The 16,897-nt window shown below is 45.0% G+C and overlaps 1 protein-coding gene across 1 annotated transcript in view; it reads right to left on the bottom strand.

Moving 5' to 3' along the window:
- Positions 1-1,326: 1,326 nt before the first annotated feature.
- The window catches only part of LOC310794854 (tripartite motif-containing protein 54-like), a gene marked incomplete at both ends in the record, with an annotated part of 20,989 nt that continues 5,418 nt past the window's right edge, over positions 1,327-16,897 (bottom strand). The window contains 11 exons of the mRNA XM_083656906.1: positions 1,327-1,413; positions 4,228-4,248; positions 4,363-4,790; positions 5,070-5,141; positions 6,929-7,053; positions 7,532-7,554; positions 8,205-8,360; positions 9,144-9,221; positions 9,422-9,517; positions 11,543-11,717; positions 12,281-12,471. Coding sequence (XP_083513032.1) covers positions 1,327-1,413; positions 4,228-4,248; positions 4,363-4,790; positions 5,070-5,141; positions 6,929-7,053; positions 7,532-7,554; positions 8,205-8,360; positions 9,144-9,221; positions 9,422-9,517; positions 11,543-11,717; positions 12,281-12,471 — 1,452 coding nt within the window. The remainder of the gene's footprint in view (positions 1,414-4,227; positions 4,249-4,362; positions 4,791-5,069; positions 5,142-6,928; positions 7,054-7,531; positions 7,555-8,204; positions 8,361-9,143; positions 9,222-9,421; positions 9,518-11,542; positions 11,718-12,280; positions 12,472-16,897) is intronic.

The raw sequence follows: 16,897 nt of genomic DNA on the forward strand, positions 1-16,897 counted from the left end.
TTCAACATGCAGACAGAGCAGCTCGGACGCTCATGCAGAAAGAGGCTCGAGCTGAGGCTGCCGGAGAAAAACACCAAGCAAAGCACAGGTAGGCTACAAACCAGAGACCTAAGTCAAATAGTTAATTCATAATAATAGTCATCATCATAATAATCTTAAGCGCTTTCCAGACATAGTTCACACTAAACTACTGGGATAACCTTTCAGGGACCACTAGTGATCTGCACTATTTACACATGCGCTACATTCAGGCACATTTCCATCTTGCGTCTATTCACACGTGCCATGCCAGTCCTGGGACAGTCAAAGGAAGGTGAGGGGGGCTCTGAAGTGGGCAGCTGTGGGAGGAGTCAGGACTGTGTATTATAAATCTGGAAAAAATTATATATATATATATATATATATATATATATATATATATATATATATATTTAGAACACGGCTCTCTTGAATACTCGATTCTGATTGGTCAATCAACAAGATTCACCGGTCATTATTTCTCGACAACCGACCGCTGCTCTGCCACACCTGGATTAATCAGTTGATAAGAGCCTTTTGTCAGCAAGACACTACTAATTAGGCCAACCAGTTGCAGCTGTGGTGTCTTGTGTGCCAATTACGAATGAAACCGCTTTGTCGTTGAAAACGCTATTAAAAAATCTATTTGAATAATTATTTTTGTCAGATTATTGAATGATTTAGTTGTAGGTCGGTCATTATTTCGCCAGTAATCACCGGCTCACTATCCATTATCCCTTACATATTCAGTATATATATACAGTATATATATATATATATATATATATATATATATATATATATACAGTGTATATATATATATACATATATATATATATATATATATATATATATATATATATATATACTGTATACCGTATATACCGTATATATATACTGTATATATATACTGTATACCGGTATATATATTTCATTTGTATGCTTACTTTCAGGTATTGTTTGATGTTGCAGACTGAAATCTTGAATTGTGCCTAAGCATAAATTCTAGATGTATGTACGTCTGTATGTATGTATCAGCTGAATGTATGTGTTTAATTCTTCTCCAAATTGGTTGAAAATCATCACAGTGGCGCTGGTATTATCTGCCTGTGTGTACCTGAGCTGAGCAGCAGCGTGACCATGTGTCTCTGCTGCCCCCATGTGGATGCTGGTGTCTCTGCCTGTGTGTACCTGAGCTGAGCAGCAGTGTGACCATGTGTCTCTGCTGCCCCCGTGTGGATGCTGGTGTCTCTGCCTGTGTGTACCTGAGCTGAGCAGCAGTGTGACGATGTGTCTCTGCTGCTGCTGCTATGTGCAAATGAAGCAGCCGATGTAAGACCACACCCTCTGCAGGATGACCAGGAAGGCCAGCAGGTAGAAGAGCAGAGTGACAGCCTGGAGACAGATGGAGGGATGGAGCGAGGGATGGGAGGAGGGGCGAGATAAGAGGGGAGGACGAGAGGAGAGAATGACGGAGAAGGGTGAAGGGAGGGATGGATGGGGGAGGAAAGATCAGAAGAAAGGCCAAGGAAGGCAGTGAGAGAGGAGAAGAATGAGAAAAGAGGGGCGGGAGTGACGGGAGAGAGGAGAGGGGAGAGATGGTGTGATGATGATGAAGATGATGGTGCAACATAGAACAATAAAAACACTGTGCCAGAGAAAACCATCGGAAAAGGAGGAAGGAAGCTTATTTACACAGTCACTCATTCAGTTTGACTGAGCTCAGGTCCCTAGATTTTTGCAACGTCAAAATAGGGCCACGAGCCAAAAAAGGTTGGGAAGTCCTGTGTTGTAACCAGCTTTGTAATTCCAGAGCCCATTCACTTCAGTTGTTTGGAGGAGAGCTGGGAACAAACTACAGTCGCTAACTCGCTGTGTGTTTGATGGATGGACAAACTTGACTGATAATGGCAGAATTTAAATGTTGCGGTAAGCAAACTATTCCTTAAAGTCTCAAGACTGAGTCAGCTGTGCCTCAAGTCTGTCACTAAATCAATCAATCATTCTTTCTTCCCTTCCTTCCTTCCACCACTCCCTTTCTCCCTTCATCTTCTACAAACACAACACCGTGACCAGAGCGACAGCGCTGAAGCCGTTTCCGCCACGTTGCAAAGGTGACTCTGCAAAACATCAACGGCCACAAACAACCAAGAAGATCAGTGAAGAGAGGAGAGGAGGTGAGATGATGTGGCGGCATCAGCAGGTGGGTGAAGAGCAGCGCCAGAGCCAGGTTGATGATGACGACGATGATGACGATGAAGGTAAAAGCAGGAGGAAACTGACCTGAAGAGAGACGGAGGAAGCTGTGTTCTCCCCGTTTTCAGCATCACAAGCCTCCATTTTGGGGTCTCTGTCTTCAGGCTGCTCGCGACTCTGCCCAACCTCCGGTGCACTCTCTATAAACCCTGAACTACAAACCTCAAGCTTCTCTGTTTCTGCATCTCTTTCTTCCTCGACCAAGCCACTCCCTCCTTGGTCTCCTTGGTCCAGGCTATCATCTTTCAATTCAAGACCATCCTCCCTATCCTCCCTCAAAGTTAAAGCATCCTCCCCCAATTCAGAACTATCCTTCCCCAGCTCGCTTTTTCGTTCTCCAGGCCCAAAGATTCCCTCATCCAGTCCTTCATTCATCTTCCCAGACTCTAAGTTGCCCTCTCCCAGCCATAAGGCAGTTTCTTGCAGGTCTGATCTACTTTTGAGACCTGAAACACCCTCTTCCAGTTCCTCTCTCCCTGGTCCACAACATAAGCTACCATCCTTAGGCTCAGATCCGTCCTCACCCATCCCTGAACTACTTTTCTCCCACCCAGGACCGGTCTCCTCTGGCGGTATGGGTGGTGTAGCACTCATATTCCCAGAAAAACTCTCGAAACTAACCTCCTCAAGATCTAAGCTATCCTCTAGCAGGCCAAAACCTTTATCCACAGCCCCAGATAGACACACCCATCCCTCCTCCTCGTTTTCCTCCTCCATAGAACCAGTTTCTCCTGTTATCTCCCGAGTGGCGCCCTCTGGAGGATTGGGGATGAAGGCGCTGCCGGGTGCGACAGGCATTGGCTCGAGTAGGGATTGGGATTCATCCTGAGGACTGGTTGAGTTGGGGGGTGGAGGGTGGAGCCTAGATGAAAGTGGGAGTTCTTGAGTCGGTTGGTCGGGGTAAGACATGCTGTGTGGTTCAGTATTGGATTCAGATGGAGACAGACGAGACGAGAGAAGGTAGGATTGGGTGTGAGCTTGAGTTTCAGACATTGATGGACCATGCTGGAGCTGAGGCTCCTGCACCTGAGGCTGTGGTTGTATCTGGGGTTCTTGGCCTGCACCTTGAGCCTGAGTGTGGGTCTCGGCCACAGGAGGGGAATCCCCGGCTGAGCTGGCTCGAGGTGAGCATGTCTTCTCTTCAACCTCGTAAACCTTTGGCAGGATTTCCGCTGGAGCAGCCAGAAAATGGCTAACTTTGTGCCGACCGCTGGGTTTGTACCAACTGGGGTAGAACACAGCGTCTTCTTCTTCTCCCTGCTTTATCCACGTCTCGTCTTCCTCATCCTGCGTAACTCGTCTTTCCTCCGTGCCTTCCCCTGTCCCTCTCTGTGTCGTCCAATCACGTGCACCGGGCTCTGCCCCTCCCCCCTCATACTGATAGGTGGAGGGAGATTGTTAAAATATTGACACGAGACAGGAAGGGAATATTGATTTTGAAAGCGTAAAATAAGAACTAGCTGCTATTAAAGAGTGTTAGTGATTAGTCTGTCAAAAGATGTGTTGGAGAAACTACACAGAAAAATCTACATTTAACGCTGAAAGAGGAAAAATTAACAGTATGCCAGTGTTTATGTATGTGTCCATCTGAGCTGATTTAACACAGTTAGCCGCAGCTCTATACATAGACGAACAACTCTCCAATCAACACTTATCTCAAAATAACCATTTTAATTAACAGTGGACAATTTGCTGTGATCCCTGGGATCAAACAGACACATTTACACTCAAGTTAATTAATTGGAATTATAAAATCAATTTTAGTCTGTAGTTGTAGCTTTAATTTGATCGAATTTCACATCAAACATAACTTCTGTTAGACGTATACTGTGAATTTCTCGTCAAATATGTAATCCAATATGTTTATTATGTTTAAGACAAACTAATACTGAAATTGAAATAAATGTTAGCTTGTTTTTTTTTGCACTCTCTACAATGCGTGTCATGCTGTACCTGTTGTGTGCTCATCCCATCCTGGTCACAGAGCATTCCCTCTTTAACAGGGTCAGGTGTGGCACATCCCTCCGCCTGTCCCCGGACCTCCTCCACCTCCTCCATCTTCTTCTCCATCTTCTCCTCCTCCTTCACCAGACCGGGTCCTTCTTCATTCAAAACCAGGCCGTCTGTCCTCGGACGCAGAACAGAGTCCACAGAGTCTACAAACGGACCTGCTACTGGTGAAACCGAGGCTGCCACCGGTACGGCTACTTGTACTGGTATGACTGGTGACGGTATTGATGCTGAGATCGGCTCATGAACCGGTTCTAAGGCCGGTTCCAGGACGGGTTCCAAGTTCTGGAGGTGTTTTGGTTCCAAGTTCTGGATAGTGACTTCTGGGTGGTGTTTTGGTTCCAAGTTCTGGACGGTGGGTTCTGGATGGGGTTTTGGTTCTAGGTTCTGGACGGTGTGCTCTGGATGGGGTTCTGGTTCTAGGTTCTGGACGGTGGATTCCTGAAGGTGTCTGTGTTCTTCTGGCTCTGGTTCCACCTCTGGTTCTTCAGGAGCTTCCTCCTCAACTGAAAACAGCAACAAAAATAGTCAGCCAGAAACCCTGAGTAATAGTTGCGTCACTGGTTTTGATCAACGACCGTATCAATACCTGCAGATACATTATGGTAATGCTGTGCTATGGAACAGTAAATAATAATAATAAATTGTAATATTACTTATATTAGTGGTACTTCCCCTTTAACTCCTGCAACTAGCAACTATTTTTGGATTGGAGGGAAGTGTAGGAGTGACGGACATTAAATCCAAAAGAAGAACCCAGGTAGGATTACTCGGTTTGTGTTTACGTCCAGAGTCTAGTTTCTGGCAGGCCGCTATCAGAGGTTGGCCTTCATAAACAGAGTTAACATTCTCTCCACCTGATTTAAAACATACACATATAATAACATCCTCATCTGTGTTATTTTTGCAGTCATGTGATTTTGTATTTTGACATTGCATTTTACAATGCATTATATGTCTTTATTTATTTATTTCACCTTTTTGTCAATTGTGCTATTTTAACTTTTATTTTGTCCCCTCTAGTCCTTTCTCTGTGCACTGAGTGGACGGTTATAGATTAACAAAAAGTCTAAGCAATGTTATGACATGTACTACTGTGCCGAAGAAGTGCAAGGAATGCGAGTGTGAAGTCGTATGTCTGGCTTTATGTTTTGTGTGGACCCCAGGAAGACTAGCTGTTGCATGGCCATCTTAATAATAAACCGATAAACTTGCATTGCAAAGTAACTAGTAGCTTGCACAATCAAATTTGAAAGTATATTGCCCAACACTGATGTGTACAAGGGCAAAATTCCCATAGAGACAGAAGGGGACATTTCACCACACCCTGTTTGACTCTGAAGAAGACACATCAGAATTCAATTCAAGATCCTCCTGTTTACTTTGAAAGCCCTGCATGACCTCGCCCCTAGTCAGATCTGCTCAATCTTTGGGCTGTTTTAAGCAATTTCTAAACACTCATCTTTATAGACGGTTTTCACCAGAGCGCAACCCCACAGCACTTCCTTTTTCTCAGCATTCGGCAAACTGCAGAAATATTCACTCGACATCATTACTTTTGTTTTCGCTGCTCAGCTGTATAGACGGTTTTCACAGAATGGTCAGTCCTGCACTTGAATGTTTTTTTTTCTTTTATGTCCATAGCAAACACTGCAACAGGAAGTGAGCGGGGGTTCAATTTAGAATGTTTTTGTTGTCAAGTTAAAACCGTCTATAGGCAAGCCTTTTTATAGATATTTTCTTTTTGTTTTGGCTCTTTATCATTGTACTGTATTATGTTGTATTTTACTGTTTACTTTGTCCATGTGTAAAGCACTTTGTAACCTTGTGTTCAGCTGAAGCGCGTTTTTTCTCTCTATGCCACCCCTCTTCAAAATCCAGATTTTGTCGCCCCCCTGAATGTCCCCTTAGGCGTCCATTGATACCATCTCATGCTAGCTTGTCGGCACGGGGGCTAAATAATGCTAAAATTTTAGGCTAAAAACAGGCATGGCCATTTTCAAAGGGGGCCCTTGACCTTTCACCTTAAGATATCTGAATAAGAATGGGTTCTATGCACCCACGAGTCTCCTCTTTACAGGCAGCCTCACGTTATGCTAATCTCATACAAATACAAAAACATTAAAGAAATCAAGAAAATGCCGTTTTTGCATGCAGTATATATACACGTGTTATTTTCACCTATTGTATTTGAATATTTCTGCATACTGGAGACCCTAAACAGTTTTGAATTGCATAAATTGGGTATTATGACTGTAAAGCTGGGACTCTTGTGGATTCAAGGAGGACGAGTCTATCCATGTGTGATGACGTTAGTCCCCATAGTAGTAATTTAATTATATAATGAGACCATTTTTCCAAATTTGTCCTCACTGTATAAGATGAGATATTGTGACCTATAGGGCATTTAGGGGACGTATGGCCTTCCTAAGTATATTGACAATAAGGGGGTTTCTGAGCAATTTCCAGAACATCATTGCTCACCCATTTCAGACAAATACAATTCCCGAATGGTCAAAAATGATTAAGTTCCCCCGCAACTTCTTTTTTTCGGGCGGAGGGGGGAGGGGATTAGTGCCCCCCCCCCCCTCTCTTCTCAAACCAAAGTTACGCCCTTGGATGTGTAGCAGTCACTGTTCCATACCTTTGGTGAAGTCTATGCTGCGGATGGTGCTGGCCTGCCTGGTGAAGTTGTAGCTGTAGTGGCTCATACTCTCATAGCCTGGCTTCAGCGTCCCTGCAGGACAGGAGGTGGTGGCCGCCACCACTCTGACGGGAGGTGAGAGGTGGAGGAGGAGAGGTGGAGAGTGAGGAACGAACAACGTTCCTCCGCAAAGTTTTGCCGTGCACATGCAGGAAGCTATATAGGATTTAGTCACATACTGTAAATATTTGGGATGTCACAATATATCGTCGCGATATCAAAACGTGACAATATGTATCGTTGAGATGAAATCTCATACCGCGAGAAAAAGAAGCTGAACACGGTGGCACCGATCTGCATCTGATTGCATTGCTCGCTCTCCTTTTCATTGCTTTGTTTGAACAGACGAGGGACGTTACAGACACGGAGGATGAAAATGGTGAAATGACTCAAATTAGCGTGGAGGATGCCCCCTCAACTTACAAAAATATCGTTAAAATATCGTATCGTTATTGTGAACCCAATATCGTGTGTCGTATCGTATCGTGAACTGAGTGTATCGTGACACCCCTAGTAAATAGCCAACATTTCGAGAATACTCACTTTGCTATCAGCTCTTTTGAATTCTGATAGGAGAGAGAGAGAGAGAGAGAGAGAGAGAGAGAGTGGACATGAAAAGAGGGAGAAAAGAGATAAAGGGGAGGGACATATCACTTCATAATGCTGATTCAACACATGTCCTTTAAGCTAGAGCTTTTCAAAGTGGGAGGCGGGCCTCCCCATGGGGGCCTCCAAGCAGTTTCAGGGGAGGCTCAGTGAATGGAAGTGAAAAAAATAGTTATCACATTAGTTATCAAAAGGAGATAATATACGGCAAAGGACCACGGGTCGGATTCGAACCTTAGTCGGCCACGGGAAGGCCTAAGCCTTTGTGGTACGTCTTCTACAAGGTGAGCAACCAGGTGAGCCACCAGGTGAGCCACCAGGTGAGCCGCCTTTTTTCAAGCTTCGGGGGGAGGCCCACAGTCACAGACTTTGAAACGCCCTGATCTAAACAATTCTTATTTGCTTCGATCTGCCATCAAATATCAATGCACCCTAGTGCAAACATAACATGTAACATGAATATACGGTATAAGGCTTAAGGAAACACAATGTGCTTTTGCACATTTACTAACACATGCGCGCGCGCGCGCACGCACACACAGACACACACACACACAGACACACACACACACACACAAATACACACACACACGCACACAGCGCAGCCTACCTGAACAAACACAGCCATGTCTGGCTCCTCCATGCTCGTCACCGCCGTCTCCAGCAGTTTGGCGTTGGACTGCACGTTGTCTCCATAGCAACGCACCAACGACTGGGCGTGGCCCGTCTTCTCCTCCTGCTCCGTGCTGATTCGCTGGGTCATCGCCTTTAGGAGGAGGATGATGATGATGGTGAAGATGATGATGATACTGATAAGACTTCTATAGACCAAATCAGCGGGATGTTTACATTTACTTCCGGGTACCCCTGAGGTCCACACATTATAATGGCGGTGAACGGCACAAACTGACGTGTTGAAGACAAAAACAGACAAAGAAGACAAAAATGGTTCGTCCGTGTTGTGTTGTTGTTTAATATCATTCATAACAACACTTTCACTAACATTAGTGGAGACCAGACTAGCTTATTTACCTGTTGGACCAGACTAGAGTAGACTTGACGCTAAATTAAATTAACGTGGCGTCGGTAGCTCTGTCTGTAACGTTAACGAGTCTGCTCTCGCCGAGAAGAGCCTGGTGACGCGAGGTTACGAGTCTGCAAAAAAACAGCGAGTTTGACAGACAAACAAACATTATTAGCTAGCTAACACTACATAAAACAAACACAGAAGAAAGGCTAGATACGTCGGACAAGCATGTTTACCAACCGTTTAACCATTTAAATTGAAAGTAGTCGGCCGAAAACAACGAGAGGGTTTGACAGCATTTATTTGACAACACGCACATTTAAACCTGCCGCCTTCCCCAAGTGGTACCCGGAAGTAAATTTGTTTACATGGTGACGTCACGGTGATTTGGTCTATTAGTACTACTACTACTGCTACTACTAGGACACTTAATAATGAAGGTATAGGACAATGAAAAAATGTTGATATCACAGATGGAGTAAGACGACAGTAAAGAGGTAAAGCAGAAAGAGGACGTCTGACCTTGCGTCTCTGCTCCAAGATGGAGAACATGTGGTTGAACTTGTCACATAGACTCTGCTTCTGAGTCTTACAGTTCTCCTACAGAGGAGACAGAGTAGTACTCAACCAAACATCTTTCCCGGCTGGATGGTGCGTGACACAGACACACGCACGCACGCATGCACACACACACGCACGCACGCACGCACGCACGCACGCACACACACACACACACACACACACACACACACACACACACACACACACACACACACACACACACACACACACACACACACCTCTATGTCTCTGCAGGTCTCCTCCAGATGGTTGATGAGGGTCTGGACTTTGTCGTTCACCGCCACCAGAGAGCCCACGCCTTCGCTCAGCTCCACCTGGTCACAGAGAGACGATCCACACAAACACAAGCTAAAAAAAAAATCGAAATATTGAGTAAACTCCAAGCATTATGTCAGGAGGAGGCAGCAGGGTGTGTGTCGTCGTCAGATTGTTCAGTCACCTACGCTACGTGGTAGCTTTTCCCAGCTCTGAGCTTAAAGTCCCTGGAAACCAGAAATATTTCTTTATTATTTAGCATTTTGAGTTCATCACATCACAGGACCCTATGTTAATAAGCCACCAGCCAAATTTGAACGATGATGAACGTCGCAAAGTATATAAATTTAGGTTTGACAGTCATGGCAAAAGTTTTTAGAGTGTATTTTCTCCCGCGGACTGTGTGGGCGTGTCCCGTCTGCAGCAGGGAAATTTCTCTCCCTCTCTCTCTGGAGAGAGAGGGAGAGAAGGAGAGAGAGAGAAGGAAAGAGAGATTGGGTGAGTGTGAGTGTTCGCACGTTGCTCCGCGCATAGCGTACTGAGAGGAAGAGATCTCTGCTCTGCCGCTGCGAGTGCACAGCGCTACTGTGTGTGTGTGTGTGTGAGTAACCTTGCGTCACCAGGCTCTGTGTCGAGCGCTATGCTGCCTGCTCTCTCTCTCTCTCTCTCTCTCTCACTAGCCCCAAGAGAGAGAGAGAGAGAGAGAGAGAGAGATAGAGAGAGAGAGAGAGAGAGAGAGAGAGAGAGAGAGAGAGATAGAGAGAGAGCAGGCAGCATAGTGCTCGACACACAGCACACAGAGTGGGAGGGAGACAGACAGACACTGAGCGAGCGCTGTGGGGGCAAGAAGGTTTTTATAAGAACGGACAAAAGGAGAAGGGCGGATTGCGCGCGTGTACAAAGGTTATATAGAGCTTATGACGTCATAAGCTCCTGCGTTTTAGCACCTCGCGCACTGCTGTCTTCAATGAGGAAGTGGAAATCCAGACGTTGTAGAAAAGTGTCGATTTTAAGGCTTTGGGTTGAAAGTAATGTATCATAATTTCTGAGGCACACAATTACTAACATAAGACCCTAAATAACATAGTTAGAACGTTTTTGTGGATTTTGGTTTCCAGGGACTTTAAATCTCTTTTGAATATCTCTCTCGAAGTTTCCTCGTGTTTTGCTGTGGACTGTTTTTGATGGCTGCTGTCACTCTCTGCCACTGCCTGCCTGCCTGCCTGCCGCTCACTCCAGCCATCTCTCTTTCAATAAACTCTGTTAAACCTGGAAGCTGTCTCTGTGTCTGCTCTTGGGTCCAAAATCCTTAAACTGTAACACATTAATAGGCAATAATAAGCTACTTTTGACAAAAAGTGATTTAGAATGGGAATCTGATGAAGCAATATGCAAAACGCATTGTTTGTTCCTTGCTTTTTTTATTGTAATCTATTAATAAAAAGAATAGTCAATCCTGATATCCTGGATTATAACTGTTATTATAAGCCAGTGGGCAACGCATAATGCAAAACTATTTTATTTTATTTTAAATCGTAGGCGGTTCCTCTAACAACCATTGGGCTGATTAAGGTTGAAGACCCCTAGCACCATGCTCTCATTGGTTTACAGACAACAAGGAATCGCCATTCATTTCATATCGATACATTATAACCACTGACCATTATAATGTCATTATAACCACTGACCAGTCGCTGCTTCGTCGACTCCAGCTGGTCCAAAACGCGGCTGCTCTGGAACGCCCTCCCCCTCCCTATCCGATCAGCACCTGCTCAAGACCCACTTCTTCTCCCTGGCCTTCGACTCGAGTTAGCTGCTATTCTGCGCCTTTTTATTTATCTTATTACTTTTATCTATTTAATTACTTACTGCTATTCTGGTCTATCTTTTCTATTTTTATCTTTTTATTATTTGTTCTGCTGCACTTGATTGTACCTTGCTCCGTAGTGTATTGTTTTTATACCTGCCTTTATATTTGTGTTTTTACTTGTGAAGCACTTTGGTCGGCTGCTTGTCGTTGTAAATGTGCTCTATAAATAAAGTTGACTTGACTTGACTTGAGCAAGTGTTGTCCAGGCTCCTACCTTCTGCTGCTGGTAGATGTCCGTGAGTGGGGCGACCTGGCAGGACTGGTGGGCTCCAAACACCTTGCAGAGGGAGCAGGTGGGAACCTGGCAGCTCAGACAGTAGATGTTCACCTTCTCCTCCTCATGCTCCGAACATCTCACCTGGTCCTGAGGCTGAGGAGGCAGGAGGGGGCTGGAGAGAGAGACAGAGGGGGAGAGAGAGAGAGAGAGAGTCTTATATTTTGTGTCGAATGCCGGGTTAGCGGATGACTAGTCTCGCTGGCCAGCCTCCTCTCCCTTCCGTCCGAGGAGTCTGGCGCCGCAGGTCTCCATAGTGGGATTGCGATGGGCGGCGCTTAGCGGCGGTGCCCTTGGAAAATAGTTTCCAACAATCCAATTTGTCGTTTTCAGCGTGTAGCAACGAGCTAGCGTGTAGGTTTCTGCCGTTAGCTTGCTAGCTAGTTCGCGTTTTCACTGAGGCGGCAGGGCACTATTTACAGCGACACACAGGGATAGAGGGAGCGGAAGCCGCTCTGATTGACATGGTCGGAGCCAATGACAGAGCTTGTAATAAGCCGGGGGCGGACATCCGGCTGCCACCGAAACAGTCGCTCCAATGGGGGAGCAGCTGTAGAGCAGGGGACGGTTTAGCCCTGTTGCCTGTTTCCGTGGCACCAGACTCCTCGGACGGAAGGGAGAGGAGGCTGGCCAGTGAGACTAGCGAACGACAGACAAAAAGGAATTTGACCTCCTCACCTGGCGGCGGCGGCGTTGTTGTTGTTGTTGCTGACTTCCTGTTTGTAGACGTCGATGATGTTCTCCACCAGCAGGTTGCGCTGCAGGCCATAGACGCCGTGGCGGTCCAGCACCACTTCCTGTCTGCAGGTCGGACAGCGGAAACGACCGCTGCTCACCATCATGCTGGTACGGGCCTGGAACAGGGAGGGCTGGAGGCAAGGCAAACACACACACACACACACACACACACACACACACACACACACACACAAACACACACACACACACACACACACGGATGGAGGGATGAGAGAGATAGAGAGAGAATATTCTTAGTTAAAATTGGCTTAGTGGGTGGTGTCTGTGATGTCATCAGTGATGTCACTCCAGCAACTGTGATGTAGTATGAGCCGATGGCGCACAGTTGCATGATGGCGCCTAGGGGTCCATAACTGCAACCATGGCGCATCATCTCCAGAGTCTCCACCCTAGGAATCGAGCGCACAAGATTCCTAGTAATGAAAGTATAAACATCAGCTAATGGTTCCACTCACTGCATCTCAGTGTCTCCTCTGAGCCTTCCACCTTCTGCCTCTCAACGCGCCACATTTGGAGTTTGTTATCATACAACACCGCTGCATGCTGGGATTTGAGCCATTAAAAGCGTTAGTCTGTCTTCACTCGAGGTCAGAATGAGTCGAACCTCCCTTAACATCTGCCTGCCTGTCTGCCTGGGTGAAGTCAGCGCTGGTTTAGGACCTGGGCCTGTCAACCCCCCTGTTCCCCATCCAGCATGGAACCACCCTGATGCACACACACACACACACACACACGCACGCACGCACATACGCATGCACGCACATACTGTATACACACACATACACACACACACACACACACACACACACACACACACACACACACACACACACACACACACACACACACACACACGCTTAAGGTCTGCCTCCCTGTCTGCCTGCCTGGGTGAAGTCAGCGCTGGTTTAGGACCTGGGCCTGTCAAGCCCCCTGTTCACCATCCAGCATGGAGCCACCCTGATGCGTACACACAGCACATGGTGGCCATTTTGAAAACTCCACCTGAAACAGCAGGTGCGGTCTATATTGGTGTGTACCGAGATGCAAATCATATGAATATTTATAATTTCGTAGGTCTCGCACTGAAAAACGAGTTAGAAACAAATTAATCTCAAGAACCCGTGGGGAAATAAGTTCACATTTGAATATATTTGGACCAAGATCACAGCTACTAGTCTAGCCTAGGTAGCTACTGTAGCTGTGCGCTTGCTAACTAGTAAGCTAGCTAAAGCTTTGCAGCTAAATTTAAGAGCTTGTTGTGGTTGTTGTTCCAAGATTGCTAGCTAATGTCATAAGTGTTATCTCTATCTGAAGTCATCTTATAAGTGTTGACGTTTGACACTAGTTTTATAGCCTATATAGCCTATGTAGAAGCCATTTATGTATGTTGTTGGCATGTCCTATTATTTTCTATAGATTATCCTGCACTACTATTTTTAGACACTTGGTGGCGGTAATGGGATCACAGAGGTGTATATAAAGCACAGGTAACAGGAGGGAAATCATTAGGCACAGGTGAGGTGGAGCTTACACAGTTCTTACCAGACCACACAACAGACCAGACAGACCACAGAAACTGGAAACAAACTGGAAACAAACACGAAACAAATGGTATGACATCTTTTACAATAAACAACCAACAAACTGCAATACACTGTCTGGACAATCCATCATTGATGTCATTGGTCTGCGTAAGATCACTCCAACCAACCTACCTGTGTATTATGGCGAATGGACATTGGAAAGCCATCAAAAATGGCCATAACATTAAGTAAGAACTTTGAGAATTGTAAGTAAACATATTTCTTTTCATTCCATTAGGTGTCATATTTTCCTGCGTTGATGTTTCCACAGGTGTAACAGTTGTTGCAAAACTGCTTCCTCTTGGTCTTGACTGTTCCCTTGGTTTAGCAAAGCTTTTGACAGTTGTAATTGGCTTAGCATCCTGGATGTTTCCAAAAAGTGGATCTGACAGTATCTTCACTTGTCTCTCTATGAAGTCTACCAGGTCAGAAAATTTTGCTCTTTGTCCATGCTGCTCCTGTAACTGACACGCCCTGTTCCTCCACTTGTCTCTGAGCTTGTAAGGCAGTTTCAGAAGGATGATCTTCATATTGGAAGCAACATTCATTTCATCCATATAGGCAAGATGTTCCATTGCATTGCAACAACCTCTAAGAAACAGGGAAAACGCTTGCAGTGTTTTCACATCCTCTGACTTGATCGCTGACCAGGCAAATGCTTTGTCCACCATATATGCCGTGGCAATCTTATGCTCATTACCAAAATGTTCTTTCAGCAGATCTTTTGCTTTTTTATAGCCTTGGGCTGGAGGTAAATGTTGGCAGCTTTGGATTAAGTCTTTTGGATGGCCTCTAGTGTACTGTCCTAGAAAATGCAAGCAGTCACTGTCATCATCAGTCCTTCTTTCCACTCCTCTCTCAAATGCTTTGATGAAAACTTCAAATACTGTAAAGGATCACCATCATAAACAGGTATGTCTCGTGGTGGTAAAGTAGAAGACAGATTTTGTTGAGCAAGAAGAGCAGTGATGTCATTTTGCCTCTGCATTATGTTATACTATCACCTTGGTTACCATCATTCATCAGTACAGGGGATGTAGTGTCAACATGAACCTGCACACCTTTTTGCATATGACCTTGGTTACCCTCATTCAGTACACTTTGGCTTTGTGAGTATTGAGTTTTATGGGTGACATGAGGTTTACCAGGTGGTCCAGAAGCTGATGCCTTTGGTCTAACAACCGGTTGCTGAGAGGAAGAGTCAGTTTCCATCCACATATTTTGTTTTTGTTGCACTTGAACAGGTTGATATTCCTTTGCCTGTGGATTTAATGTATCCGATTGTTGATTTTGAGCAGTTCCTCTTCTCAAATAGGAGTTCATCCCATCAGAAACTCTAGAGCTGCTTCTTGATCCCTTGCTCTGAAATACATGAATTTTTGCATTGGTTGCTGCCAGTTCAGTCTCTAGTGCCAGCTGTTCTTTCTTTCTTTTCAAGTCTTCTTCCTTTCTCCCCAAGTCTTCTTTCTTTCTTTTCAAGTCTTCTCCCTGTGCCTCAAGGTCATGCTTTTTCTGCAGGGCAGCAACTCGTTCCATTAGAGCAGCCTTTTCTGCCTCAGCTTTAATGCAAGCAGAGGATGTTGAAGATGTACTTGATTTTGATGTACGTGATGAAGAAGCAGATTTGTGCTTTGATCCAGCCTTTGATAGATTTGACACACTGTCATCAGGTCCAATATCATCCTGTCCAACATCATCGTTTATAATACTTGTTTGTATGGCACTTTCAACAATGGAGTGGGTTTGGTGTCCAACATCAGATAACCATGCATTTACATCTTGTACAAAACCATAAAAAGTTTCCATTTTCCTTTGAAACCACTGAGTTTGCGTTTCAACTTCATTTTCAGGCAGTGGTAAATTCATCAATGTGTCATGGTTTTCTTTGGCTTCTTCACAGAACTTGATTAGCTTATCATAGTTAGATTTGACTTCAGTTGCATTTTCATTTGATTTCATGAGCTCTTTCATTGTTTCCATTGATTTGTTAGCTGCTTTGCAACTCAAGTTTCTTGTCTTTTGACTCTTTTCAATCAACAATTGCAAGCCTTTCACAGTAGGTTTAGCAACTCTTTTTTCCTTTGCAGAATCCTTTCCACCATCTTCTTGTGGCTCGGCATCAGACTTGACACCAGACATATTTGCTGTCCCTTTAAGACTCCTTAAGCCCAATTTATGCTTCGTCTGCCGACACTTTTGAAACGGTCGCCGACAGAAATGAGGACTTGAGTCGACACTTTCAAGTGTCTGCGAGCAGCAGTGTCTGCTACCTGATGAAATGTCTAGTGTCGCTGACTACGTCATAGTATCGCGCAAGTCTGATTGGCTATATAGTCGGCATGCGTTTGACTTCCTTGTTTTGGTTTTCACTCGATTGAAATGAATGAACGTGTCTCCGCTATTTTTATCAGCATGTCCTTGATGTATGACTTTGTGAAAATCACAAAGAACATTGTGCATTTCCCAGAGAGAGAGAGGAGGTGAGTTGTGTGTCGTTTATATGCGGCTGCAGTCAAGTACGTTACATCTTGCCTCCGATGTGGTTTCACTGTGCGTTCCCTCTCTTCTCTTGGCTGTCAGCATTTAATAGCGTTCGAGTGTCACGTGACCGTTAAACAGAAGCGAACGTTCACTGAAGTATAAATGCAACACCATGAGCGACACTTTCTTTTTCGTCTGCGACCATGTGCTGAGCGACACTTTCTAATAAGTATAAATTAAGCTTTAGTGTGCTACAGTAGAATGTCTGTCAAACTGCTGAGATTGTCTCATTCAGTCAATCAACTCCATTATATTAGCTGTTTTCCAATACAGCTGTTCATAGCTTCTCCAATAAAGCTGAATGTTTGCACACATACTGTACCCACTGGCTCTCCATGCACTTTGACTTGTGTTAGTCAATGGTTTCCAATCTCCATGGCAGGTTAGCAGCGCAGCAGATGATTTCCATCAG

Source organism: Poromitra crassiceps, assembly GCF_964638095.1.
Source record: "Poromitra crassiceps genome assembly, chromosome: 20".
NCBI lineage: Eukaryota > Metazoa > Chordata > Actinopteri > Beryciformes > Melamphaidae > Poromitra > Poromitra crassiceps.